The following is a 27,527-nucleotide window of genomic DNA, read 5'->3' as shown; positions in this document are numbered from 1 at the left end:
CTATCTTGCACTCCCTCTCTCAATCTCCATTTCAAAATGTTGTGTCCTAAATTACATACTATGCACTCATTCCATGCACCATGAGCTATTTATTGTATGTATTTTCTAAGGTTAGAGGGACACTTCAGGGGCACTAGCCCTGCTGCTTAGTCATCCACTGCCTACCAGCTGTCATCTTAGAAAATATTCTTAATGAAAAAGTGACTGATGTGGGGACTCAACTCACAATTGAATTCAGTGCAGGTGAGAGGAACAGCACAATACTTTGTCTAATAAGCAAGCTAATACTCATAGCATGCAAATTTTATACTTAATTTATTTGTAATTCTACTTTTTTTTAAATATGTGTCACATTTAAAAGTTTGGGGTCTGTAATTTCTATTTACATAAAGGTTTTTATTAATTTTTTAAAATGTAGAGTAACTTTTCTTTGTGAAAATGATCACAATTTCCACAAAAAAAAAAAAAATTTCTCTTTTATTTTGTAATGTTTCACAAAATCAGCATACCATGGAAGCCCGTTTCCGCCACTGAATAAAAAATAATAATAAAGTCAGAATTGCGTGATATAAACTCGCAACTGTGAGTTTTAAAGTCATAATTGTGAGATATAAACTCGCAATTCTGAGAAATAAAGTCAGAACTGCGAGATATAAACTCACAATTCTGACACTTTTTAACACGCAATTGCGAGTTAAGTCAGAATTGTGAGACATAACCTCGCAATTCTGAGAACATATCAAGTCTTTTTTCCCCCTCAAAATTGGACTTTAAATCGCAATTGCGATTCACAATTCAGTGAAAAAAAAGTCAGAATTGTGAGATAAAATAACCGCAATAACCTTTTTTTTTTTTTTTTCAGTGGCGGAAACGGGCTTCCATAGCATACTGATTGCATGCTGAAGAAGCATGTCAAAATTCAACCTTGCCATCAATGTAATAAATTAAAATATATTAAAATGAAAAAGCAGTTATTTTAAATTTTACAATTATATTTTATATTTAAATATATTGAAATGTAAATATGTTTTATCATTTACATTTTATATTACAATTTTATATACTACAAAGGCTACAATTTCATACAATCGAGCCTAAATAAGGTATCTTACGAGGCAGCATAATGAAGTTGCCTACCTTTTGGATCAGTCCTACAATAACGATTGTTGGGGCAGCTTTTCTATGATTTGGAACAGAGCTCAGAACCCTCGTTTCTTTCGTTCATTACCTCACTCCTACTTTTCCTCTTTGGTTAAACATCCAGCATCAATAGGCAAACAAATGAACGGTGAAGAAAGCCTGCCACATCGTCTAAAGATGAGGACAGCGGATGAAAGCATGGCTGTGAAACAGGAAAGGGGCACTTGAGCAGGTGTCCTCTTTATTTACCTGCTCTCTCTTCCATACAGACAGAAGGTACAAAAAGGGAAATAAAAGGCAGATAGGAATAAAAGAGAGCAAATTACCAAAGCTCTCTCGTCTTTTCAACTCTCCATCTTCAAAGTGCTGAGCTTCAGCAGCTTTGCACAAATACGAGCTGTGGTTCAGATTAACAGTCTCTCTTGTGATTGTGTACGGGCCGAGTGTGGGCCAGCTTCGCAAGAGTTCCTAGAGAAACATGCCATACTTCTCCTCTGAATGAAGGACTATTTGAATACAGTTGCCGTTTCTTTATGCGTCGACTATTGTGTTGCGGATTCGGAGATGTCTGATGTAGGTTGGAGAGGATTGAGTAATGGAAAATGTATGTGAAGAGGTGTGAACAAGGCTGTGTGTTTACCTGAGAGTGTTTAACCCAGAGTAAAGCTCCCCTACAGGGTTGAAATAATCCTGCTATTCAGAAGGACTTTAATTCGGCCTCACAATCAGGGATCCAGTCACTCAACAGGGATGCAGAAAGCACCGCATGTACAATCACGCTCTCAGTCTCCAGCGGCTAATACGCCAGACTCACAGCATTAAAGGATGACTAATGTTAAACCCGTTTACCATCGGAATAAATACGGGGGTTGGTAAAACTTACTTAAACAGCACTTTGCAAACACAAAGGTAATTGGCAGGTTACTTTAAAGAAACACTTCGTCTTAACTGCTACTCATACAGAAATGTTCAAAATGATTTTTAACTAGAGCATGTACTGCATCTATCCCACACGTCTGATTACCGCAGTAATTTTGATGCTAAACGTACTTACGATAACACACTAACAATGGAGATCCATGGAACAAATGTTTTATATGAGCTGTGAAGTTGTCTAAATCCTCTTTTTGAGGTGGGAAGAATTTCTAGTTGGGGAAGTTTTCAGGTCAGTACAGATCAGTATACTTGCATGACATTCCTTCCACCAGAATGAGCCTACACACAGAAAAACAAGGGTTTAAAATTGTACCTTTTTGGGTACAACAGCTTGTCCCTGGAGCAGTACCCTTAAAAGGACATATTTGCACCTTTTTTCCCCCAAATAGGTACATATTAGTACTTTAGAGTAGTAATACCTACACTTAAGGTACCCAAAAACCCCAAAAGGTAACATTTTTAACCCTTATTTTTCTGTGTAGGACACCAAAGATGCTGTCAAAAGACATTAAAGTGATATTAAAAATTAAAATTATCCTTATTCGCCTTATTTCCATATTATATATGTGGATGGAGACCTCTCAGGGTCCAAAACAAGTCAAAATGAGCACCATAAATGTGGTCCATCTAACTGCCTTTTACCGATTTGAAGTATTTCCTCAAAAAGTTTTGATGTCAATGACAATGACAACTATTAAGTCATTGGTGTCAAAACTTGACAAATCTTGACACAGCATGCAGTATTTAGATGTACATGATTTAGATTTGAGAGCTACGGCAGAGAAAAAGATAAACATAAAGGGATAGTTCACCCAAAAATGTCAAAATTCTGTCATTACTCACCCTCATGTCATTCCAAACCTGTAAGACCTTCGTTCATCTTTGGAACACAAATTAAGATATTTTTTAAGAGCTTTCTGACCCCGCACAGACAGCAAGTGAATTACCACGTTCAAGGCCCAGAAAAGTAGCAAGGACATCATTAAAATAGTCCATGTGACATCAGTGGTTCAATTGTAATTTTATGAAGCTACAAGAATGCTTTTTGCGTGCAAAGAAAAGAAAAATAATGTCAGTCTCCAATGCATGTGCATTTCACTAAATTTCTCCTTTTGACTAAAACATCATGAGGGTGCGTAAACAGTAAGAGAATTTAAGTAGAAAATAATTTGATATTCTAATTTAGTATGCTATTCTAAATGTCATAAACCCAAAAGACTCTCATCACTCTTAAAAATAAAGGTTCTTTATTGGTGTCTGTGGTTCGGCAGAACCTTTCCATTCCACAAAAGGCCTTTATAGTAGAAAAGGGTTCTTTAGAATTTTTTAAATGTTCTTCACTGAGAAAAAAAAAATGGTTTTAAGAACAGTTCACCAAAAGGTTCTATGGGGAACCATAACTGTATTTCTACTGCATTTCTGCAACGACCCCCTTTTGGAACCTTTATAGTTCAGCATTTCTTAACTACTTTACGTTTTGGCAAATTGGTGGCTAATGAATCCACATGTTTTCATATGAACAGCTTACGCCCCACTGACAGTTATGTGAAGAGGTGGACATTTATGCTTGCTTTTTTTTTTTTACTGTATGTTTCTATACAAAATCACCATCCCACAAAACAGTTGTTTTCCTATAGGATCGGCTGCATAAACCTCTAATATAACTTCCACAAACCTCTGTGAATACTCTACAAACCTGTAGGCCAACAAACTTTAAAATTCCCCAATCTGAGATAGTCTGAGATTCACATTCTGAAGTTTAAGCCTCCAGATGTATCTAAGCTGCTCACTGCAATGCTGTCAGTCAGATGCTTAAGCTCAGAATGGGGTTCTCAGTGCACCTCCCATCACCGTCGTCGTCATCATCATACCACCGTATCGATCAGACGTGGCGCTGACACCGTCACAATGCGGCTCTAATCCACTACGATACTGACCGCTGAGCCCCAGATTACCAGCACCACCTCTTTTCATTACTTCAATTACCTTTCACTTGAGAACAGCTCTCGCTTAATTGATTCAAGAGAGATTGCATGCTTTCTATTAGAAAATCTTAAGCACCCAGGTATAATCTCGTGGCAGAAACTAATACAAGGCAAATCTTTGATACTGCTGTTTATCTTAGCCGAAATTAAAGCCCCAGAGGCGGCGTGTGTCTGAAATGTTATCCTGCAGACTGAATCGAGATCAGTTAAGAGGAAATGCGGAGTTAGACGCAGGAATCGGGCTCAACGCTGATGGGGTTAGAGTTTAAGATTTTCTCACTGTCTCTCTGATAAAGCGGATGGTTATCAGTGGGTGTGTGTGTGTGATTGGCAGAGAGGGTGATGAGAGGATGATGATAAACGGGTGTCAGTGTGAAAGAGGCCCGAGGGGTTGACAGCAGGGAGTCAACGGCACAATGGCACAGCAGATAAGAGCGCACAGATGAGTCTGCGGCCCCTCAGAATGACTACACAGAGGACGACAGACAGAGGAAGAGAAGAGAAGAGAAGGGAAAACAGACGGAGAGAGGCGCGAAAGGAACAAAGGTGGAGAAGTGAAGGGCTTATGGAGAAGGGGCCGCAGGGGCAGATGCCGATGACACAATAAGATGATGAAGTGATGGGAGATGGAAACACAACAGACAGGTGCAAAAGGCCAAATGAGACACATATACAAAAGGAAATATAAAACAGTCTGAGAGAAACGAAGAGACTAAGGAGGAAAAAAGATTTCAGAAAACTGGAGCTTGGCGAAGTATATTGAATACTGACAATATTTTTGAAAGGATTTTACAGATGATAGAGTAAGCAAAGAAAATAATGTCCATTACTGAGCATTCCGTTTCAATGGATCTATTCAAAACTGTGATTACAGTAATTGAATCATTCAAAAAAATTACAGTAATGTCATTTATAATGTTACAAATTTCAAATAAACTCTGTTCTTTTGAACTTTCTCAATCAAAGAATCCTGAACAAAAATGTATCATGATTTCCATATTATTCCACACTGATAATAATAAAAATGGTTTCTTGAGCAGCAAATCAGCATATTAGAATGATTTCTGAAAGATCATGTGACACTGAAGGCTGCATAATGGCTGCTTTGCCATCACAGGAAATCACATTTTAAAATATAAACAGTTATTATATTGTAATACAGTAATAATATACTAATATAACAATTGTAATAATTGTTTTTATATTTTTGATCAAAAAAATTGAATCTACTTCTTGAATGATGGTTTAACTCATTGAAAAGACACAAATACATCTATTTATTTAGATCTACTTTTGTATTTGTGTGTATTTTTAATAAGATAAACCATCATTTTAACAAGTCAGTCACAATTCTAAATGTAAGAACTACAACAGTAAAATCTAGTTGAGAACAGTGTTGAATGCCATAGAAAGGTTTTTTTTTTTTTTAGTTATATTGTTTAGTTGTATTGCTTATAATACACAAAGTATAACTTAGTTTAACCGGTCTCATTTCTACCCGTAGTTCAAGTGTATGTCAGTGTCCTTTTTAAATCACATGATTCATAAAGACTCATCTGTGCTCAGAAATTACACTTCTTCATCTCTTCCTGTTTTCTAGTTGACAATACAAGCCAATTCACACAGGGCATCAATCATGAAACACAAGCAGAAAAACAATTCTCACGTAAACTGTTGCATTGAATTCAAAGCAACAATTTATGTGAGAACAGTTTTACCATTGATTTACATAGAAATTCTTTATTTTTGAGTTTCATGAAAGAGAAGCTTGTTATTCAGTGGGAAAAAATGATCAATATGATAAAAGCTTAAGGATTTGATTATTATATTAGCCTATATTTATTTACTATCATTATAGACTATTACTTTTATTACAATATTTTAGGACTATTTTTATGGTCCTGTAATTGTGTTGTGTTTTTTTTTTCTTTTTTTTTTTTTGCTCCTTTCTTGATCTGGGCAGACGCGGTCACTTGAAAGTCTTTTTCATAAGAGTTGCGATTTTTCAAAAATTCTCATTTTGTGTTTAACGGAAGAAAGAAACTCATACGGGTTTGAAACGACATGAGGGTGAGCGAACTATTCCTTTAAGGTGACCAACCATAAAGCCACTGAACACTTTCTTGGAATTACACATTCCTACAACCTATAAATGTTATTAGCAAAGTGCTGTCCGTACTTATGGCTTTCAATTTCTATATTCAAAGTGCAAGTGATAATTCATTTTTTCCCTCTCAATTTCAAGGATCATTTGCCGAGAGCAGAGAGCATACAGCATTCCTCACAGTGATGGCACAGCCGGTTGCTATGGTGAGAGGCTGGTAGAGGAGTCACGCTGTGAGGATGTGACCCTATCAACCCTCCTTACTGTCCGTCTGTGCTCTGAATGTGTTTAGGGGAATATTTGACTCCCTCACGAAATCCATTCTGTGCAAACAGGAGACTGTGAACAAAGATAAAACCTTACAAGATCTACAAATTTGTATAGAACTTAAAGGAATAATTCACCCAAGATACTGCGCACCCTCAGGCCATTCAAGATGTAGATGAGTTTTTGTCTTTATGAGAACAGATTTGGAGAAACTTAGCATTGCATCACTTGTTCATCAATGGATCATCTGCAGTGAATGGGTGCCGTCAAAATGAGAGTCCAAACAGCTGATAAAAACATCACAATAATCTACAAGTATAATCCACATTACTCCAGTCCATCAATTAAAGCCTTGTGAAGCTGTTTTTGACTTGAAAACACTGCTTCCGTATACACTGGTGGATTTTGGTGTGAGAGGACAACAGGGGATGGACTTTTTCACTGGAGAAAACATTATTATGGATTATGGGCTGGAATTTTGGCGAACGTTAAATTGTCTTGATGGATTTGTTTCTTACAAACATCTTACAAGCAGCTTTTCACTTTAAAAGACATTAACTGATGGACTGGAGTGGTGTGGATTACTTGTGGGTAATTGTAACGTTTTTAACAGCTGTTTGGACTCTCATTCTGACGGCACCCATTCACTGCAGAGGATCCATTGGCGAGCAAGGGATGTAATGCTACATTTCTTCAAATTCGTTCTGATCAAGAAACAAAATCACCTCCATCTTGAATGGCCTGAGGGTAAGTATATTTTCAACAAATTTGTGGGTAAATTCTTCCTTTAATGACCTAAACAAATCTCCAATATATTTAGAACCTATTATAACACAGAATGTAGTATTTCCAAAATCACCAGAAGGCATAAATTAGCATATGACGTCCAAAAGAATGAAAGCATGGGAGAGATAATAAATTCAATTTTAAAAAAATTCAATTTAGTAAAAACCTGCCAGAAGAGATGATTGTTTGTAATGTAGAAAAGCATGGACAATATGGCCACTAAGGGAACATAAGTAAAATAAAAATAGAGAGACAACAAAACGTTTTGTTTTGTAAATCGATAGATTAGCTTAAAGAAAGCATGATTCAGTGGCATTCACACCACTGTGGTCCTGTCTGATGTGTGTGTTTGAGTGTGTGGAAACAGAGAGTGCATCAGAAGTGTCGATCAGAGGTACTGAAGGCCGGGAGTGAGCCCAGACTCTAATGTTCAGATGCGCTCTGGGATTCAGAGGAGGTTGGCGAGAGAGTCTCTAATCCCAGACTGGCTCATTAGTCATCTCTCTCCTTGATTAATGCATGTGTTTGTTTGTGTTGTGTGAGCCCTTCCCCTCTGCTTTCTGAAGCTGCTTAATGAATAATCATTTTATATGCAAGTGCCACAAAGCCTTGATCTTCTCAATGAGGAGCAGGAAAATTGGGATGTTAGCTAATGATATGATATGAAAAAAAATAGCACATATTAAACAACAAAAACAACAACATATACAGTACAGTGAAGTCTAAAAAATACTATTATGTAAAACTAAGAAAGGATATTTAAAATTCGGAACTATTTCTAGATCAATAGTGAAATAAGTAACGCACAGATGTTCTTGTTTCCACTCAAGCTGAAGATCCTCTTTGGATCATTGTTCAATCATGTTGAAGAACATGATCGTAAGGTGTCACACACTATTGTTAATTTTATTTATTTTTTAAACTACACTACTTTTTCAACTTAAAACTGTTTCTGCTGATAATCAAATTTGTAAAAATTAAAATGATATTACTGAACCACAAAACAATGTAAAAACAGAAGCATTTTGACTAGTGGTCTCAGACTTTTGGATCCGACTTTACACACAATACTGTTAAAAAGTTTTGGGTCTGTAACTTTTTTTTTTAATGCTTCTATTGTGCTCACAATTAATTTGTCTGTATTAATTTGTTGAAAAACACTGTAAAAACAGTGATATTGTGAAACATTATTACAATTTAAAAATTTGCTCCAGTATTCAGTATCCAGAAATCAATCTCAAGAAATGTCTTATTATCAATGTTGAAAACGATTGTGCTGCTTAATATTTTTGTGGAAACTGCAATACTTTTTTTTTTTTTCCCCAAAAAAAAGTATTTATTTGAAGTAGAAATCAATTTTATAATAGTATAATTGTCTTTAGTGTCACGTTTAATCAATTTAATGCATCCTTGCAAAATAAAAATTATTATTTATTCTGGAAAAAAATACATACTGACCACAAATTTTTAAACAGTAGATCAAATGTGACACACACACACACACACACACATACAGTCATCTTACTTGACATTGAAAGGGCTAGATTTGCTGTTGCCGGTCACCTCGGCTGTAAAGTCCATCTCAGTCTGTACGTGCATTCCCTACAAAAACAAGACAGATGCACAGAAACAGTGAGAAACTGCAAGAAAAAGGGAGAAAAAAATAAACATAGGCCAAACAATGTGCAAAACTTTTAAAAACAGGACAACTGATCATTTAAATGCATCAATAATAAATATATATATTTTCACTTTGAACACCATCTTACAAAATGCAATGCTTATGGTGGGATATGCAACTACACAACCAAATATGTCTGTTTGATGCAAATGTTCACAAAGCACCATTTAAAAGGCACAGATGGGATGCAAGAATGCATACTTTATGTACACCCCTAAAAAAACACTTACAAAGAACATACAGAAAGAAAATACATTTAATGGTAAAATAAACAGGCAATAAATGCAAATACTAGCTAATGACAAGCAAAACGAGTCTCCTTTATGGCTCCCTACAAAAAGAGCCACATAATAGGACGTTATTTTACTTGCCAACCAGTTGCAAAGGCTCAAGGGAGGAATTTCCTCTGACAGAAATGGCTGCTGATTTGAGCATTAAAAGACCATTAGAGCGGATGTGCCAGAACTGATGAATTTCTCTCAAGAAAAACACCAAATTTATCTCATGTCAGGATTTGAGAATGATCATTAGTCATGTAGCTGCTTTTACTAGCGCAGTGTGTGTGTGTGTGTGTGTGTGTGTCGCATTATGCTTGACAGTAATTACAAATATGTACCACGTATGTGTGTAAATGTGGTTTGTAACAGGATAATGACCTGCACAATGCATATCAACGTGTGTGTGTGTGTCCAATGAAATGCAATAATTAATTGTATGTGGCATGTCAGGCTTCACTTGGATGGCTATGTTTGTACCGAAAACATCATTTAGCGGATGTTGTGCCAAGCTTAGCTGATTTTTGTGCACATCGATATGTTCATTAATGAGAACAATATAACAAACTGTGTGAAAACGCTGCTTTAATCAACCGAAAGGTGTCTAGTGACCACAGTAGTAATGTCTAGTATGTAGTTTTGGGCTGGGGAGCTGGGGGTGATGTCCGTGGGGAGGGCCGGTCTCTCAAACGTATCGAGCAGCAGAAATGCATCATGCTGCCCTTCAGCTCTGACAGAAAGTGTGGCAAGGGTCAGCATGAGCAGAAAGCCCTAATGTACTTGCCTGTAACCTCTGACCCCATTAGCACCTGTCAATCAAACCCCTGCCTCTCAAAGCGGTCCTTTAGAAAGCCAAAAGTGTGATTTAAGGAACGAGGTCAGGAGCTTTGAGAAGAAAGGATCAGGATGTCTAATATACCACATGGCCGGCCCAATAATGCTGAATTTTCTTGCACATAGCCAGGAATCTCAACAGGTATGAGGCATAACCTAAAAGAGTATTTTGTTCCAAAGTGTTTTGTCATAATATTTTACCAGTACTTTAGGCGCTCGTGTCCATGTATGCATTCATATAACAAAACAATTTTCAAAGATAAGTCATTTCCAAATGAAGAGCTAGACTAGCTACTGTAAACCAACAAAAACATTTCTCAGACTCTTTTGCATATTTGCTGCTTTTTTAAAATTACTATCTAGTTATGATATTTTGATACAGTAGATTGACATCGAATCATGGCATGTTTCAAAATGGACATCTTATTGTGAGGTAACTGGTGATACCCAGCCCCAGATGAGAAATATAAACGGACATATTAGCTAGATAACTGTACCTGACAGATCCAAAATGGTTTGTATGTCAATGGATTATGCAAGTAAATATTTAAGTATAAAGCTACGTTTAAATATTTAATTCTGTAAGCAACTTACTTGCTATCATTTAACTGTAATTGTGTCCCTTCACAAAAAGAGTGATACATATAATGATAGCAAATAAAGATAAATATTTTAGCCTCCGTACTAACAGATGATGATGTTTATGCTAACATGCGCTGTGTTCCGTCACCTCAACTGCAGCAGATGCTTTGAATTTATCATTAATCAGACAGAAAAACATGCTTTGAAAGTCATTCCACTGATTTCATTGCTCTGTCATTATTGTTAAGGTTATAGTGTGGAGTTCGCTATTCTCTTATAGCTACAGTTTCTTTCCTGTGTGAACAGAACTTTAAATGGATAGTTCACTCAAAAAATTGTAATTCTATAGTCATTTACTAACAGTCATGCCGTTCCAAATTTCCTTCCTCTGCAAAGAACAAACCAAAAATTAGCCAAGAATTCTGGTGCCCATCGACTTCCACTGAACACAACCACAAAAAAAAAAAAAAAAATTCATAGAAAAATTGATGCAGCTTTGGAGCAACTTGAGGTTGAGTAAATGACGACAATTTTCATTTTGGTTGAACTATCCAGAACTCTTAACTTGAACCAAACCAGTAAATAACTATAATTTGAACACACTTATGTTCAAAACACAAAGCAGCTCAAATGCCAACCTCATTCATAAGTATTTCCTATGCAATGAAGTTAGTCAAATCATAACAGAGATCATTTATATTAAAAGTACAGTTGCAAAAAACAGCCTATTTAATCCTAAGAGTCGACAAGAGGGAGGACAACGGTCTTGTAAAACTGGATTTTCAACAACATTACAAGTATACTTAAGGCAAAAGTGCAAGATTTTAGACCGCTAAAACATCAAGATGTTCATGTAGCAGCTGTAAATCTGAAGACAGCTTGGTATTTACAATAAAGAAGTCTGGATGTGGCTTGAATATCTCATTCCCTTGACAATGTGGCCTTTGTAACAAACACTAGCTTTGAATACAGAGGTTAAGGCACTAAATAAATGTTTGCATGGTAAAAGCGTCTTCAAGTGTCGACCCAGAAAAGACTACAAGCGTTAACTTCATCCTATCCTCCTCCTGAAAGCTGACATTACCAGCATGTGCAGTTATGTCAGAACGCCTACCTTCATCGTCAAGGCGCCACAAACAATTAACCGAACAGTGACAACTGATGGCTTGTTCCCTTGTTAATACACACACAAAACATCTTTTTAATGGGCACGCACAAGCTACATAAACGCCCACCAAAAAAATAAATAAATAAATACAAAAATTAAAACAAGAGTGCGCCTGTGATTCATTCTCCTCTCATTTTTAATGATTAGTTTGTGCCGGTTGAGTCACGGTTTGATGCTGTTGCTAATTAAAGAACAAAAGCATTAATCTAGCGGCTGACTGATGATCTGATGAGCATGTCACCGGTTTTATTTGCTCGTAGTGCCTGATCTCCTCGCGCTGACCCTCAACTAATGAATGACACGGATGGAGCTGGCAGTAATGGAACAGTGCCGAACAAAGAGAAGGCGACAGCCTTGACAGAGCCAAGAGGGGAAGCAAACACACTGGAGGGTATGATGGGATACGCACCACATGCTGAGAGGGTTATGAGAGTTTGCTTGTCTATATATAGGTGTGTGTTTCATCGTTTTAACCAAGTCAAACACCACATACACCTGTTTTCTAAATGAAGACATCTGCTCCCATTACTCATTCAAGCTTACGATGGCTATCAGACAATGAGCGGCGCAGTTTCAAATGTACACCATTACAATAATTACATTCACCATTTAAAATATGGACGAGACCTACAACGGCATTGACGGAATGTTGTTGGGATTTGGGAAAATCAATGCAGATGTGAAAAAAACAAACCAAACACATAAGCAAACATTTGGCCTACAAATTAATCTGGAAATACACTGACAAAAAAGGTGTTACCATGTTTTTGGAGATTTTACCCTGTTATTTGTAGAGTTCCATCCAAATATTACAGTATATGAATTTGGTAAATATTAAAGTGCTCCTATTATGGATTTTTGAAAATTACCTTTCATGCAGTGTGTAACACAGCTCTAAGTGAATGAAAACATCCTGCAAAGTTTTAAATCTAAAAGTGCACCGTGTATAAAGTTATTGTCTTTCAAATGAAAGAGTCGACTCTGAATCATTGAAACAAGTTGTTTTTAAAACGAATCCCAAGCCATATCATGTCAACATGAAACAGTAGCATATTGCCCGCCCACTTGTTGGTGTTTTCGTGTTGGTCTGAATGAAAATGCAAATTCATTCTTTGCCACTAGGTGCCGCTTTTGGAGCGTTAAAAATAGCGGTTTCCCTGGTAACGCTGTACACAAAGCAGCACTGCACTCACAAACTCTGCTTTATCAGGCATTACAGGCAAGACGAAATGAAAATGAGACCAATCGGACCAATCACGCAGACTAGCGTCACACAAAGGAGGGGTTTGGAAAAATGAATCATTAAATGAATTGTTTGGGAGTCGTTGAGCAATAAGGTAAGAATAAATGCATATTATAAGACAATAAAAGTGTTTTTTGACCTTGCATGCATGTCAACATGTTGTTGGAGACTCCCAAAACCAAAATATGAATCTTTCATTACCCATAATAGGGCGCACTTTAAAGTCTGGTTTCACTTAATCTAAGGCTTAGATTAAGATCAGTCAGTGCAAGTTTCTTTTAGTTAAAATGGCTCAGGCATGCATTTTAGACTGGGACTAGGCTTTAAGCCTTGTCTGTGAAATGGGGGTAAAGGTATAATTTACCCCAAAAAATTATATTCTGTCATCATTTGCTCAACCTCATGTCATTTCAAACCCATAAAATTTTTGTTCATCTTCAAAACATAAACGAAGATATTTTTAATAAAACCTGACAGATGTCTGTCGCTCGATTAAAAGTTACACCAAATCTTTCAAAAAATTCAAAGGTTCACCAAAAACATCAAAAAGGTCATACATGGTGAAAGTTGTTTAATTCAAGTCTTCTGAAAAGACATAATTTATTCATATATAAACATTGGTCAACGCATAATAAAAATGGTAAACAGAAGCTCAAAATATGCTTGTTTACTGTGCTTTGCTTGATTACTTTTATTACTTGATTTATATGATGCATTAAAAGTTTTGTTGGAATGGACTTTAAAAGTGTGGAAAGAAATCTCTAAGGGTACATTCAAATATCTTTATTTGTGTTACAAAAATTAACAAAACTCATATGGGCTTTGAACAACATGAGGTTGAGTTACTGATAAGAGATCTCATTTTTGGGTGAACTAACCTTTTAAGTTCCATCGAAGTACCATAGTGTTTGACACTCATAGTGCCATGTTGCTGACGCATAACAATTTAGGTCTGTTCCTCACATTAAGCTATCAATTGATTTCACATACTCGGAATATAGTGCATAAGCTGTATGGACCACTTTTTGAGTACTTTTGAGTTTGGAAGTACAATTTCATTGTATGTGCCCTGTAAGTTTAACAGAAGAACACAAATACGGGGAATCAATGCAACAAAGACAAAATGATCAAGGGTAATGTCGAGTAAACAATGACAACAAATCCCTTTAAAGAGGACAGAGAATTTAAACCTTATTCAGTTGAACAAAGAAGTGTCAAAGATCAACGTTTACAAGATTTGTCTGGTCACGTGTCTATTCCCATCGACACAGCAGGTGATCCACGAGCAAAGATGGTAAAGACCTCTGTCAACAATATACAACCAATTCCTCACAGGAAGCGTGGTGTTATTTACCATCAAACACACACACACCCCACAGGAAGAGAGGCATCACAGCTCCAACAAGTGATACATTTAAAGTATCACTTCTTGGTGACTATTAAACCCACAGGGTTCAAAATACGAAAAAATACTCCCAGAGCAATTAGCAGTCTCTGAGATCCTCCCAAAGGACGACTGTTCTAATGATGGCAGATACAGACAAATAAACATGCATGTAACAGGTCATAAGACCAGAAAACTTACAGGAGATGTGAAAACATGGAAAAATAGACTTGGTTTTGATAATAATTGATAATGAGAGATGCACAAAAACAAAAATGCTGACAGTATTTGTTGGAAGTGATTAGCAATCTCTCCATTTTTTTAAGATACTGGTTAGTTTGAATGAAAAAACAAAAAAAACAATGGGATTCAAGCTGGGTAATGTACTGGATATTTAGTGGTGATTAAACTTCCATTAGTTAAAGATGGCCACCTAAATGCTGGAATAAAACGGCAATAATTATCTGAAAGAATTGTTGCGTCCAAACTAATTACATCTCAAAATCACTTAAAATAATGGCCTGTGAAAGCTCAAATAGAGTCTGCGGGAAATTCTGGATCACTGACACCCACCAATTTGGCTTTTAAGATCCTTTCAAATGGGTTAGGTTCAGCACTTCTTTTGTCTTTGGAGAGGGAAGAGTATTTTTCTGAAAAGTTTAAAATATCTGCCAGTGCTCCTCGGTGGGAGGCGAGGGCAAAGCCAAGGGCCGTTTCTCTCCCTTTTCCAACCACTTACTTCTGCCGAAAAGGGCAAGTGACAATCTGAACAATTACAAAGGCCTATTACCTCAATCAGGTATAGAGTAGTGTGGACCCTCTCTTTCTCTGTCCATCTCCCTCCCTCTCTGGTGGTTTTCAGTATAGAAGGGTGCAACTTTGAGTGCATTAGTGAGCTCTAACCCTGTCATTTCTCAGGCACACTCACTTATTACGGACACGCCGCATGTTCCTGCAGCCAGGAGGAGGAACACGCAGAGCAGACAGGTTCAGCAGAGAAGAAAGAGAGAGGTGGAGACGTGTGAAAGACCATGAAGAAGAATGGTAGGTCAAAGAGAAAGAAAGCAGCCCTTTAGGACAGTGTGCCATTCAGATAATAACTGAAAATGCCTTTGAAATTACATTTAAATTCCAGAACATGGTCATTGTAATTAACTAAAATTGCAATTAATTACTATTATTTCAGCTAGTTGAAATAGCAAGTAAATGGAATTAAATACAGATATAATATATGTATGTGTATTGTGTATATTTATTATGTGGATATACACACATTCAGTATATAGTTTTAAATATTTACATATGCATTTATATATTCATATTCTTATATTTTATATTGTATATAAAAATTTAATATATAAACAACATTTTTCTTAAATATATACATGCACATATACATAATAGATATGCACACATATATATTATGTAAACAAAAACTTTTATTTTAGGTGTGACTTATTTCACAGCGCTGATATATATTTATAGACTTGCTTTTCATGACAGGATTTCTTCTTCTCTAACTTCTATTAACATAGGAGCAGTCAAATTTATTCATAGGTTTTGTCTAATGAGACGGAATACAATAGCCATGCAATACAGCTTCATTTAGTTCATTTAGCCATTGAGAGATCTGCCTCAGAAGCTTATTGCTGAATTACATTAATGCACATCCATATCAACTGAATAGAAAAACGAAGTAACATGACAATACCTATAAAAGCTTCTTATTGAGATTATAGCGATTAGGATGGACAATAGCTGATTTAAACAGTCGTACATTAAATCTACATTATCAACTATTACACAGAGAGTTGACAGACAGATACACAGTCAAACTGACAGAGGGGTGGATTTACTGAACAGTTGTACTGTTATTTAAGTACATTATTCACTATTCAATAAGCAATCCAGTTTAAATAGGTAATGAGTTGTTATAGCACTGTATTTTAAATGATGTTTTTCCTATGTAAATTAGGCTAATGTTGTACCTTATTCACAAAACTCTGCTATCTGCCAAGGAAAACTGAACATTAAACTATTACTGCTAACATGTTGTGAAAATTGAGCTCTGTTATTTCTAAAGACATATGAAATACTAATAGCAAGGGGCGGAGATTGCATTAAATTCGGTAGCTGCTGCATGTTTAACACGTGGGCATAGTTTGTTAGCTTGGGAATGTCAAAAACAGGGAGTGAAAAATCCCAGTAATGGTCTCCTGCCACATTTTCTAGGTTTCCTTGCCTGGCTTTTCTTTGTTCAGGTTCGCTCTCTTTCTGTCACACACAAACACATATCTCCTCCAGCTGTACATAAGCCTTCATCAATGAAAAGTGCCAGTTTAATTACACCCAATGGGCTGAAAGAGAGAGAGGGAGAGCGAGAGAGGGAGAAAGCGAGACAGAGAAATTGATGTTAATTGGGGGTTTGTGAATGAGAGGCTGTTGGATTAAAAGCAGAGCCGTTTTAATTTGAGATCATGTATCCCTTTTGAGTGTCATTTTAAAGAAGCTTGCGAGAGCGCAGAGAGTGTGCGAGAGTTCACACTACAGGCAGGAGTCTAAGACAGCGTGAGGCTACGCTAATCAGGCACAAGTCAGGCCGTGACGTCACAAGGTGTCTCACAAACTCATGGAAACATGCTCATCTTTATGCAGATGGATGCTAGGATGCAAAAACACACAATCAAGCACAAAACCACTGATGCAGGACTGAGCGGTATGATGGGTTTATACCCTATGAGAGCAGTAATGTGTCAAGAGAAATCACAAACCGTAGAAGTTTGTGATAAAAACTCACAGGTGAGCTATTTTGATATTTTAGTGTTTTTTTACATCAAATGTGGCTTAGAATTTATGCCAGATTTCACTCATTCATTTGCAATGAATGTTGCATCAAGCTTCATATAAAAAGAAAAAGAATATAGGGTAACACTTTATTTTAAGGTGTCATAATACAGAGTCATTACCTAATTAAGTACTTAGTATTAGCTGTTGTACTTACATGAAACAAAATGTACTTATCATGTAACTAAGTTATGGAACAGCCTGTAATTACAGTTTGTAATTATGTAGATGTAATAGGCAGCTACTGTTACACATATGTAACAGGCCGAGTCTGTTACACAGCTACTAGTGCACTTAAGTACAATCTTGATGCACTTTATTTTAAGTAGCTTATGTCTGTGTACTTACATTTATAATTATGTTGTATAAAGTCTGCAACACATATGCAACAATATTTTGGTTACATAAGTAGCTGTGTAACAGACTCAGTCTGTTACATATGTGTAACAGTAGCTGCCTATTAAATCTACATAATTACAAACTGTAAGTAAAGGCTCTTCCATAACTTAGTTACATGGTAAGGACATTTTGTTTCATGCAAGTACAACAGCTACTACCAAGTACTTAACTAGGTAATTACTCTGTATTATGGACACCAAAAATAGTATCTTTCATTGGCAAACAACTTAACTTGACTGGACCAAAATATGCATCACTGTACAATATTCTAGTATATAAAAGATTTTCATTGAACAGTCAGCAAAAATCACTATATGTGCAATTTCAAATTATTCATAACATGTAATAATGTCATGCATTCTGCCTCTACACTGATTTATGTGTATTTTATCCACATTAATGTCTTAAGCATTACACAATCTGTCTTTCTGTGTAAGCTGAGGTCAGAATGTCACCTGTGACCCTTAACTACCATTGCAGTGACATCACACATTAAATTTCATGGCTGAGAGTAAAGTGAAACTAATACTGCCATATTTCTTCATGTAAGTTTAACACAGTGAAAACAGAGTCGAGATGTGAGGAGTTCGACTACGCCGGTCACTCAGCATTACTGATATTCTAGGGTGTGCTGTAAGAGTTGAACCTGTTCTCCAAATCCTGCTGGATACAGGTGTGGAAAAAATGTCTAATATCTGTGTAAGGGAGCCAGTGGTGTGTCAACTGCGGAAAAAAGGGGCCCAAGGATGTTCTAAAGAGCATAAACACCACTGTTCCAAATGCACCGGCGGATGGAGGTGTAAAAATAAGGTGACGTGACAATGGAGTCAAAAAAAATTCAGAGTGTTTATTCCCAGTAGTGCAAAAATGAAGGTTTCTTAACGCCACACTTAAGACATAAATACAATGCATCTCACTCGCCACTTTGCCCTAAATGTAAGTCTAACATAGGAGATTATATTCATTGCGCATGGAACTGTCACATGATTCAGGCTTACTGGTCCAGAGTTGTAACTCAATTAAATAACATTTTTGGTTTGAATCTGGAGCTAAATCCTTTGTCATTTCTTCTGGGTTTTCCCTGTAAGATTATTTCTAATAAATTTGAAAGGCGACTTTTTAGTCTGTTAACTTTTGCTGCCAGGAAGAATCTACTGATGTCATGGATCAGTGATAGGCCTCCCTCCATCAAAGGCTGGCATTCAGTTATTAGGGAGATTATTCCTCTGGAACTCTTGACCTGTATTATTCATTCTACAACAGATGCTTTTAATCGTATATGGACACCTTACCTTAATTGCATAAATGCTTCTACCTGTGACATTTTGCGGTTTGGTATGACATAGTGTTCCTAGAGGTGTATAGACGATTCATAATTTTGCTTCTGTATTATCTTTTGTTGTATATCTGGCAATGTGTGTTTGTTTCTGTTTTGTATCTGTGTTGAAAGTTATTAAAAAAAAAAAAAAGTGCGCCAAATATATTTACAATGAAAATTCAAAAACATAAAAACAAGCTGATCAAACAGCCATTTGGCTATATCAACTTAACGAATTGACCCAAAAGACAGCGACTCCAAAATCAACTCCCCACTCACTCTACGAGTCTCTTAACAAATCTGAGAGGCCATCTTAAAAAGACAAAGCCCCTCCTACTTGGACTAAACCATTTGGTAATTAAAGGTAATAAAGAAAAATTTAAGAAAACAAATAAATTTACTTTAACAGTAACAAAGAGGTAAATTGTTATAATGACAAAAACCACAAAAATCTGGAACAAAACAAACTCAATTAATTATTACTGCTTAACATTGCTCAACCCAGAATTAAACAGATCACCAACATCCCCCTTCCTACATGAGTACAATGAAACATGCCATCTATTGGCGGGAATTGGATCTTCAAAATGGTGAGCATTTACTGTGACCGGGTTTTGTCTGTTTGATATGGGAAACTGTTCCAATATGCAAGTATTATTATTTATAATATGTAATTTCTTATACAAGAACAATAAACATTTAACCTGATCCCCGGTCTCACTTTACTTCTTAACACAACACAATACCTAAATCAACATAAATGCTATGAATCATTAAATGTCAAACTTAGAAAGAAGTTACATAAGGACAGGAACAACATTACATAACACACGATCAATGACCAACATATCTGTGTTGACTGGTGTTTAATTTGCGCAAAACACACAGTATGCATGTATGTGTCAAAGTAAGAGTCCTTTTCATTATAACAGTCTCTAGTCACAGAGCCTCACTGTGACAATCAGGTAAAACGAGATTCCTTGGTGTTTTGCAATTAAAAAACTAAGCGAATTTTGAACTAGTGGCTATTTTTTCTAGAGTAGTCCTCTGAGCTTTACTTCTCCCCCTGCCACAAAACACAAAACACCAAACACCACACGGACAACTAGTAGTTTAGCAGGTTACTGTGACTATGAATTAATCAGCACATATTAATTTTGCATGGACAACTGCCATATCTACATAGCACATGACTAAACTAAGGGTTTGGGGGCCAGTAAGAATGTTTTAACAAAAGACCAAATCAAAACAAACTTTCTAAAGAAGTTCTCTAAGCTTTACTTTCTCCCCCTTTCATGTATCAGATAACAAAAGAAAAAAACAACAACAAACAAACAAAAACATAAAAATAAAAAAGCTGTTTATGAATTGAGTAGTCACATCTTTACATCTCCCATGAAAACAAAACGAAACAAAACAAAACTAAATGAAACCACCAAACCAAAACAAAACAAAAAAAATCTTTTTAAGGTTAAAAATGTTTTTTTGTTGTTGTTTTTGTGTTTGTTTTTGGTTTTTACTTAAAGTGTGGTCTTTGCCACTGGACTTCTGTATGAACACCAAGAAGTGAACACACTGATCCCAGATGAGAGACGTGTGCTGCTGGCTGACCCTCTTGGAAACACTGTGCCGGCCAGTGGGACTGCAGGGTGAGGTCCCTGGGTTCACACTCGGACCACCAACATAACAACCAGCTGAGAAAAAAACAAATCCACATAACTAATTGGTTCTTATGGGACGTTCAGAGGGTATAAAAATAGACTAGGACACACAGGACAAATACATCCCTGAGGAATCTCTGTCTCTCATGACTAATACCTGTAGAAATGTATCCGCAAGTGACAGTTTCCAAGGTTACAAATATTATCTGCGGTCTCCATCCTCTAGAGTTCTGATTTCAAATTGAAAAGAATGATTTTTAAAGTGGATTTAGTTAATAATGTGTGAAATGAATCTAGATGGTTTGTGTTTCACATCCTACAAGTGCAGGAAGGTGAACAGCACTATTCTGGAATGAATACTCTTCAGTATAGCCTCAGATGATAGATCTGCACACAAAAACCCTAAGAGCAGACTGAAACTGCCCGTTCCAAAGTGACTGATTTTTTTTGGTTTAACTTATAACAAAAGATTGCGAACCGTGTCAAATCTTTGAGAGATATTCAATGTTTTGTGTGAGTCACTTAAAAGCAAGCAAACAAGGCAAGACTATCCTCTATACTGGATTCAAGTGGCTTTTTCTTACAAGATTATACTTTCAAGTTATTAAACTGGTTGAAAAGTGCTCTACTAGTCTGAACTACAGGGACCAAACCACAATTTGAAAACAACATGAAACATGAGCTCTCAGAAGTGCAGAGCACTTGCTAAGCAAGTCTTCAGAAAGATTTTTTTTTAATCCAGTCTTTGTCACATGATTGTCCAGAAATTATTTTGTAACATTAAAAAAGTCTGTGCAGTCACATTTGACACCTTCAAAAAAATATTCTGTTCTATTCTATTCTATTCTATTCTATTCTATTCTATTCTTTCCCCATCCAGGCTGGTGCAATCCAAAAAAAAACTTGTCATCAGATGATCTCTTCCTGTCTAAGTGGGCAGATTTTGCCTAGATGATTTTGGCTGCAATGTGAACCTTTATGTTATTAGTCAAAAGTCTAGAAATGCAAAACCACCCTCTCCCCACATCAGAACAAGTGCAAACAAGGCGAAACTGTAAAGGCAGCAACCCACCATCTGGCCCAAATACTTTTTCCATATTCCACTGCACAACCTATTATCTATGTGTGTGTATCTGAGAAAGAGATACGTCTGCAAGTTTGTGTGTTTGTTTGTTTGACAGAAAGAGAGCAGAGAACCTCCATCTCTGACGTGCCACAGGTGCTGTAAGCCCTGCAGGAAATAAAGCTTCTTAAATACAATGAAAACACAGAAGTCAGCCAGTCGGCTGCTAAATGATATACAGGCGATGAAGGGAGAGATGAAGGAAGCATGGAGCAGCATAAGAGAAGAGGAAACGGGGACGGCCGCAGGTGTGAGGGCACCCAAGAAAAATGCTTTAATGTGTAATGAATATCTAAGGAAGAGGGCCAAACCAACAAAGAAAAGACGGCAAAGGTCTTGTGGACAGAGACCGAGGCCGAAGCGCAGGAATCGGGTTGCACAAGAAGGAACAGTCTCTGTTTGAGAATGTTTGTGGAGCGTTCCGGAACACTGATAAAGGTGTGTGAGCGTGAGCACATTATACTCTTGAGGTTCCGCTGTCCGCTTCACATTCCTGTCACCCGGAAAGAGCGGGAGTTCCCTTAACCCTTCAGGGACAGCTGGGGGTGTAAGACGCTTGTGGTCTTCTGACCCCGGAGGAAAGGGATAAACTCATCCATCCTGGTACTGAGGCTTTATCTGTCAGGTTGTGTTGAAGTTTGGTGTCGTGCCGCAGGTTTCCTGTCTGTCCGAGGGTGTGTAGACAAAAAAACACTTCTCATCAGACACATAAATTATCCAAAAGCCCCTCCATGCCACCTGATACTGAAGGAATGCCTCTGCTGTGATCTCAGCTTATAACAGGCATGGAGAACACACATAAATCACACACAGGACCTAAAACCACTCAGAGTAACAGAGAAAATGCGAATTAATTTCCAGCATGCTGTCGGCCACTTGTATCAGTCACTCAGACACTACTGCAGTACATGTAAAGGGCTGTTTGCAGTGTGAAAGTTCAGTATGGCAAGATGTTAAATGTTTTATGCTCCTTTTTTTGGATTATGAAGTAACCTTTTTCTGCACTTTTTTGTCTTTCTTCGCTCAGTGAAAAAAACAGTACCATGTTGGCTTTTGTGCAAGTTACACATCACGAGTTCTCACAGAAAATGTCTATCAGATCAAAAACTAGAAAAAAAGATATAATGATAATTGAATATAAAATTATAAAATATAAAATTATAATAAAAAAAATGTTTTTTATAATTACAAAAATTCTAAAAATATTCAATTAAATAATTCTAATTAAGATTAATAATAAAATTCATTACAAAAACAGTAGGCATGTAAAAATAAATAAATAAATAAATATGTATTAAATAATAAACAAACAAACATCCCAAACATAAAAATATTCATACAAAAACTTCCAGGCCCGAAGAAAAAAAATAAAAAAATAAGATTATTAAGGTCAGGAATTGGATACTTGTTGTAAAATAATAAAAATTGATTTAGTTGGTGAAAAGGCACTATTAAAAATGTACACATCTTTGAATCATTCATTACAGAGATTTATTCGAATACGCTGATTCATCCAGTAATGAAACAAGCAAATCTTGAGTGAGTCATTAAATCATACATTTATAAATAGCATGTTATTTTGTTTAGTTGTCTAATGAGAGCAAAATAAAAAAATAAATTAAAAAATGAAATAAAACTCAATTCATCCAGAATCGTCTATTTTGCACAACAGCTTTTAGTCGAGTCCAATTTTTATGTAGCCTACTGTTCTTTGTTCATGGTATTCAGCTACAACTAAATGTTTTTTGCAAAAAGACACAAAAAAAATATTTTGACTAAATGTTTGACTATTTTTGGTCTAATGATTTTTTTTTTTTAACCACACTGGAATCAAAACTGGGAATCTTTAAGAATTGGCATCGATAAGCAGAACCGTAATCAAAATTGGAATTGATCAAATTCAAATGATACCCAACCTTACTAACTAAAATTAACTAAACTAAACTAATAGTATACTGTTAATTTAAATGAACCTAAATAAACCTAAAATTAAAAAAAGTTGTATTGGCCTGTTGAAGCACTAACATTTCTAAATGGAAATATAAACTAAAATTATTCCATTTAAATAGTAATTTAAAAAAATGACAAAAAAAGCAAAATAAATAAATAAAAAAGGTACTGTAAATAAAATAAATAGTATGATCTATAATTGTGCATAAATAATACTGACCAGGATTTTATCACACTCATAGCCTCAGAGTGAAAAGGCATTTTCCAAAATTGTCTGTTTTGTGTCACTTTGTTCCATTACTTGGTGCGAGTAGGCCTTAAATCTGACAAAAGTGCACTAGAAGACAAAGCAAATATATAGCAAAGCCAAACAGCAGGACTTTCTTTTCAAAAACACACACAAAAACCCACATACAACTGGTTGTAAGCCTGTGGTGCGGTACATAGCAAGAGAAGAGGGACCAGAATCAAGCAAAAAGAAACCAAATAAAAAGCCACAAAAAAATGAGAATGAGGACAGAGCGAGAAAAGCGAAAGAAAGAGAGGTGAAGTGCATTAAAGCCATCCACGATGCTCCAATAAAAGGCTCTGAATGAGCAGAGTGGTAATCATAAAAAACTCCATCTATTCTGAGCCAGTCCATTAAGCAGGCGGGGGGAGAGCGAGACAGTCCATTAAGCAGACCAGGGGGGAGAGAGAGCACGTAAGAGAGAAACAAATGGCTATACTTCACTAACTCCACAAAGCTCCATAAATGCCTTCAACACACTGCAGCGATACAGCTCTGCTCATATGCCATTTCATCAGAACATTGGGGCTATTCTAGATGAGCATTTTATTGAAGAAGAAGGGGGGAAAAATGAGCAAACGAATGAAAATGCAACAAAAGAGAAGGGACACTTATGAAAGAACACAAAATAGTGAATCAATGTCTCGCTGCTGGTTTCGGTCTGGAAGCCTTAATGGAAACCTTGAGACAAAGACCTTCTGCAAAACAACCACAAAAAAGCCTCTCTCATTAAGAATAAGTTACAATGCACCGAGAACCCTTTGGTTTAAGTATGTTTTCAGCTGAATTTTATTTTAAAGGTGATGTGTTTCTGGAAACGTGTTTGAAAACAGCAGCTGTGGCTTGGAAAACATGTACCTAAACACACTTAAACTACACTGTAACTCAACATTATCCAGGTTTAATGTGCACCCATGTTTAACAAAATCTCACTGATAAAGGCATTTTATCAACATGCTGGAAAAAAAAAAAAAAAATACTTAGGGCAGTTTGGTTCCAGCTACATCAGTGTGATTCATGTAGTCACGACGGGCGGACGGCAAAAAACCAGCATGAAACCATATCTTATAAGATCAATAGGATGCAATGTGGTGCTTTTAACTGCTATATGAGCTGGACACCACCTGTGCGTCATGTTTAGCTGTGCTAGACGGTTTCAGCACAGTCTGTAAGGTCGAGGTATTTATAGCAGCATACTGTACATTGATTGAACATTAGACATAATAGTGATGTATAATAATAGTTTTTGGCTGGTATATTGTTATGTGATGATGACCTGAGATCAGCACTCTTAAAGAGCTTTGAGATATAAGACCCTGAGTGTGTCAGTGCAGTTTTACCATGGCTCTGCCGTTCACATCTTCCATCTGAGGAGGACCAAGAGCAGAATCGCTACTGCTTCGTACCAGCAGAGGGGTACCTGAAACAAACACACAAAATAAAATATAACATAAAATGCTATTGCAATATATAGTTTAGGTAACACTTTATTATAGGGTCCAATTCTCACTATTAACTAGTTGCTTATGAGCATGCATATTACTAGCATATTGGCTGTTTATTAGTGCATATAAAGCACATATTCTGCATGACCATATTCTACATCCCTAATCCTACCCACTGCTAACTATTAATAAGCAGAGTTTATTGAGGCAAAAGTCGCAGTTAATGGTTTGTTAATGGCGAGAATTGGACCTAAAAATAAAGTGTGATTATAGTTTATTATATATACAGCTATGAAATATATTGTATATTTTTTACCACATACTTTTGAAACATATACAAATGTATGTTTATAATTATGTATTGTTATATAGGTATAGACAACCATTAAAATTTTTAAAGGTAGGATATTTTTTTAAAGAAATTAAACTGAACAAAGTGTAAGTAAGGATATATATTATGTTATAAAAGATCTGTTTCAAATAAATATTGTTCCTTTGAACCTTCTATTAATCAAAGAATCCTGAAAAAAAAAAAAAAGTTTCCACAAAAATATTGATAATATTAATAACTGCTATATTAGAATTATTTCTGAAGGAACATGTGACACAATGGCCCACAGGAACAAAGTATATTTTAAAACATTTTCAAAATTATATACATATACATATATACAGTCACGGCCAAAAATATTGGCACCCTTGGTAAATATGATCAAAGAAGGCTGTGAAAATTAATCTGCATTGTTAATCCTTTTGATCTTTTATTTAAAAAATTCACAAAAATCTAACCTTTCATTGGATAATAAGAATTTAAAATGGGGGGGAAATATCATTATGAAATAAATGTTTTTCTCTAATGCACCTTGGCCACAACTAACGGCATCCTTTTATTCAATACTTTTTGAAACCTCCATTTGCCAGTTTAACAGCTCTAAATGTTCTCCTATAATGCCTGATGAGGTTAAAGAACACCTGACAAGAGATCAGAGACCATTCCTTCATCCAGAATCACTCCAGACCCTTTAGATTCCCAGCTCCATGTTGCTGCTTCTTCTCTTCAGTTCACTCATTTTCTACAGGGTTCAGGTCAGAGGACTGGAACGGCCAGCAGAAGCTTGGTTTTGTGCTCAGTGACCCATTTTTGTGTTGTTTTTGAGGTTTGTGTTTGGATTATTGTCCGGTTGGAAGTTCCAAACATGGCCCATTATAAGATTTCTAACAGAGTCAGTCATTTTTTATCCGTTTGTTATTTGATAGAAACCATGATGCCATGTGTCTAAACAAGATGTCCAGGACCTCCAGCAGAAATATAGGCCCACAACATCAAAAATACAGCAGTATATTTCATTGTACACATGGGGTACTTTTTATCCCTGTGTTCACCAAACCCATCTTGAGTGTTTGCTGCTAAAAAGCTAATTTTTTAGTTTCATCTGACCATAGAAGCCAGTCCCATTTGAAGTTCAGTCGTGTCTGATAACTGAATATGCTGGAGTTTGTTTTTGGATGAGCGAGGAGAATTGTTCTTGAAACCCTCCCAAACAACATGTGCTGATGTAGGTGCTGTTTGACAATTTTTTTTTTTAAGGTTTTCTGACCCCGAGACTCAACTATTTTCTGCAATTCTCCAGCTGTGGTCCTTGGAGAGTCTTTAGCCACTCAAACTCTCCTCCTCACCGTGCATTAGGACGATATAGACACACGGCCTCTTCCAGGCAGTTTCGTAACATTTTCTATTGATTGGAAATTCTTAATTATTGCCCTGATGGTTGAAATGGGAATTTTCACTGCTCTAGCTCTTTTCTTAAAGCCACTTCACTAATTTGTGAAGCTCAATTTTCTTTTGCTACACATCAGAAATATATTCTTTGGTTTTTCTCATTGTGATGGATGATTAAGGGAATTTGCTCCTATTTATATTTCTGTGAAACAGGAAGCCATGGTTGGATAATTTCATGTTCATAATCACCCTGGAGTGCTCAAAATTGTGAATATGAATGGGAATATACTTCAGAGATATTTTACTCATAAGAATTTCTAGGGGTGCCAATAATTGTGTCCAACATGTATTAGAGAAAAACATTTATTTCATAATGATATTTCCCCCATTTTA

General features: G+C 36.3%; 1 protein-coding gene across 6 annotated transcripts in view; it reads right to left on the bottom strand.

The window, feature by feature from the left end:
• Positions 1-27,527, bottom strand: part of pard3bb (par-3 family cell polarity regulator beta b) — a 332,607-nt gene that overhangs the window by 217,618 nt on the left and 87,462 nt on the right. For all 6 annotated transcript variants that reach the window (XR_009272746.1, XM_058786234.1, XM_058786238.1 and 3 more), the window contains exons 5-6: positions 25,310-25,389; positions 8,744-8,820 (exon numbers count right to left, since the gene is read on the bottom strand). Coding sequence is in view for 5 of the 6 variants with exons in the window: in XM_058786234.1 (XP_058642217.1) it covers positions 8,744-8,820; positions 25,310-25,389 (157 nt within the window). In the remaining variant the exon portion in view is untranslated. The remainder of the gene's footprint in view (positions 1-8,743; positions 8,821-25,309; positions 25,390-27,527) is intronic.

This window comes from Onychostoma macrolepis, chromosome 09 (assembly GCF_012432095.1).
Source record: "Onychostoma macrolepis isolate SWU-2019 chromosome 09, ASM1243209v1, whole genome shotgun sequence".
NCBI lineage: Eukaryota > Metazoa > Chordata > Actinopteri > Cypriniformes > Cyprinidae > Onychostoma > Onychostoma macrolepis.
Note: the sequence above shows the minus strand (reverse complement) of the source record. Positions and strands in the feature narration are given on the sequence as shown.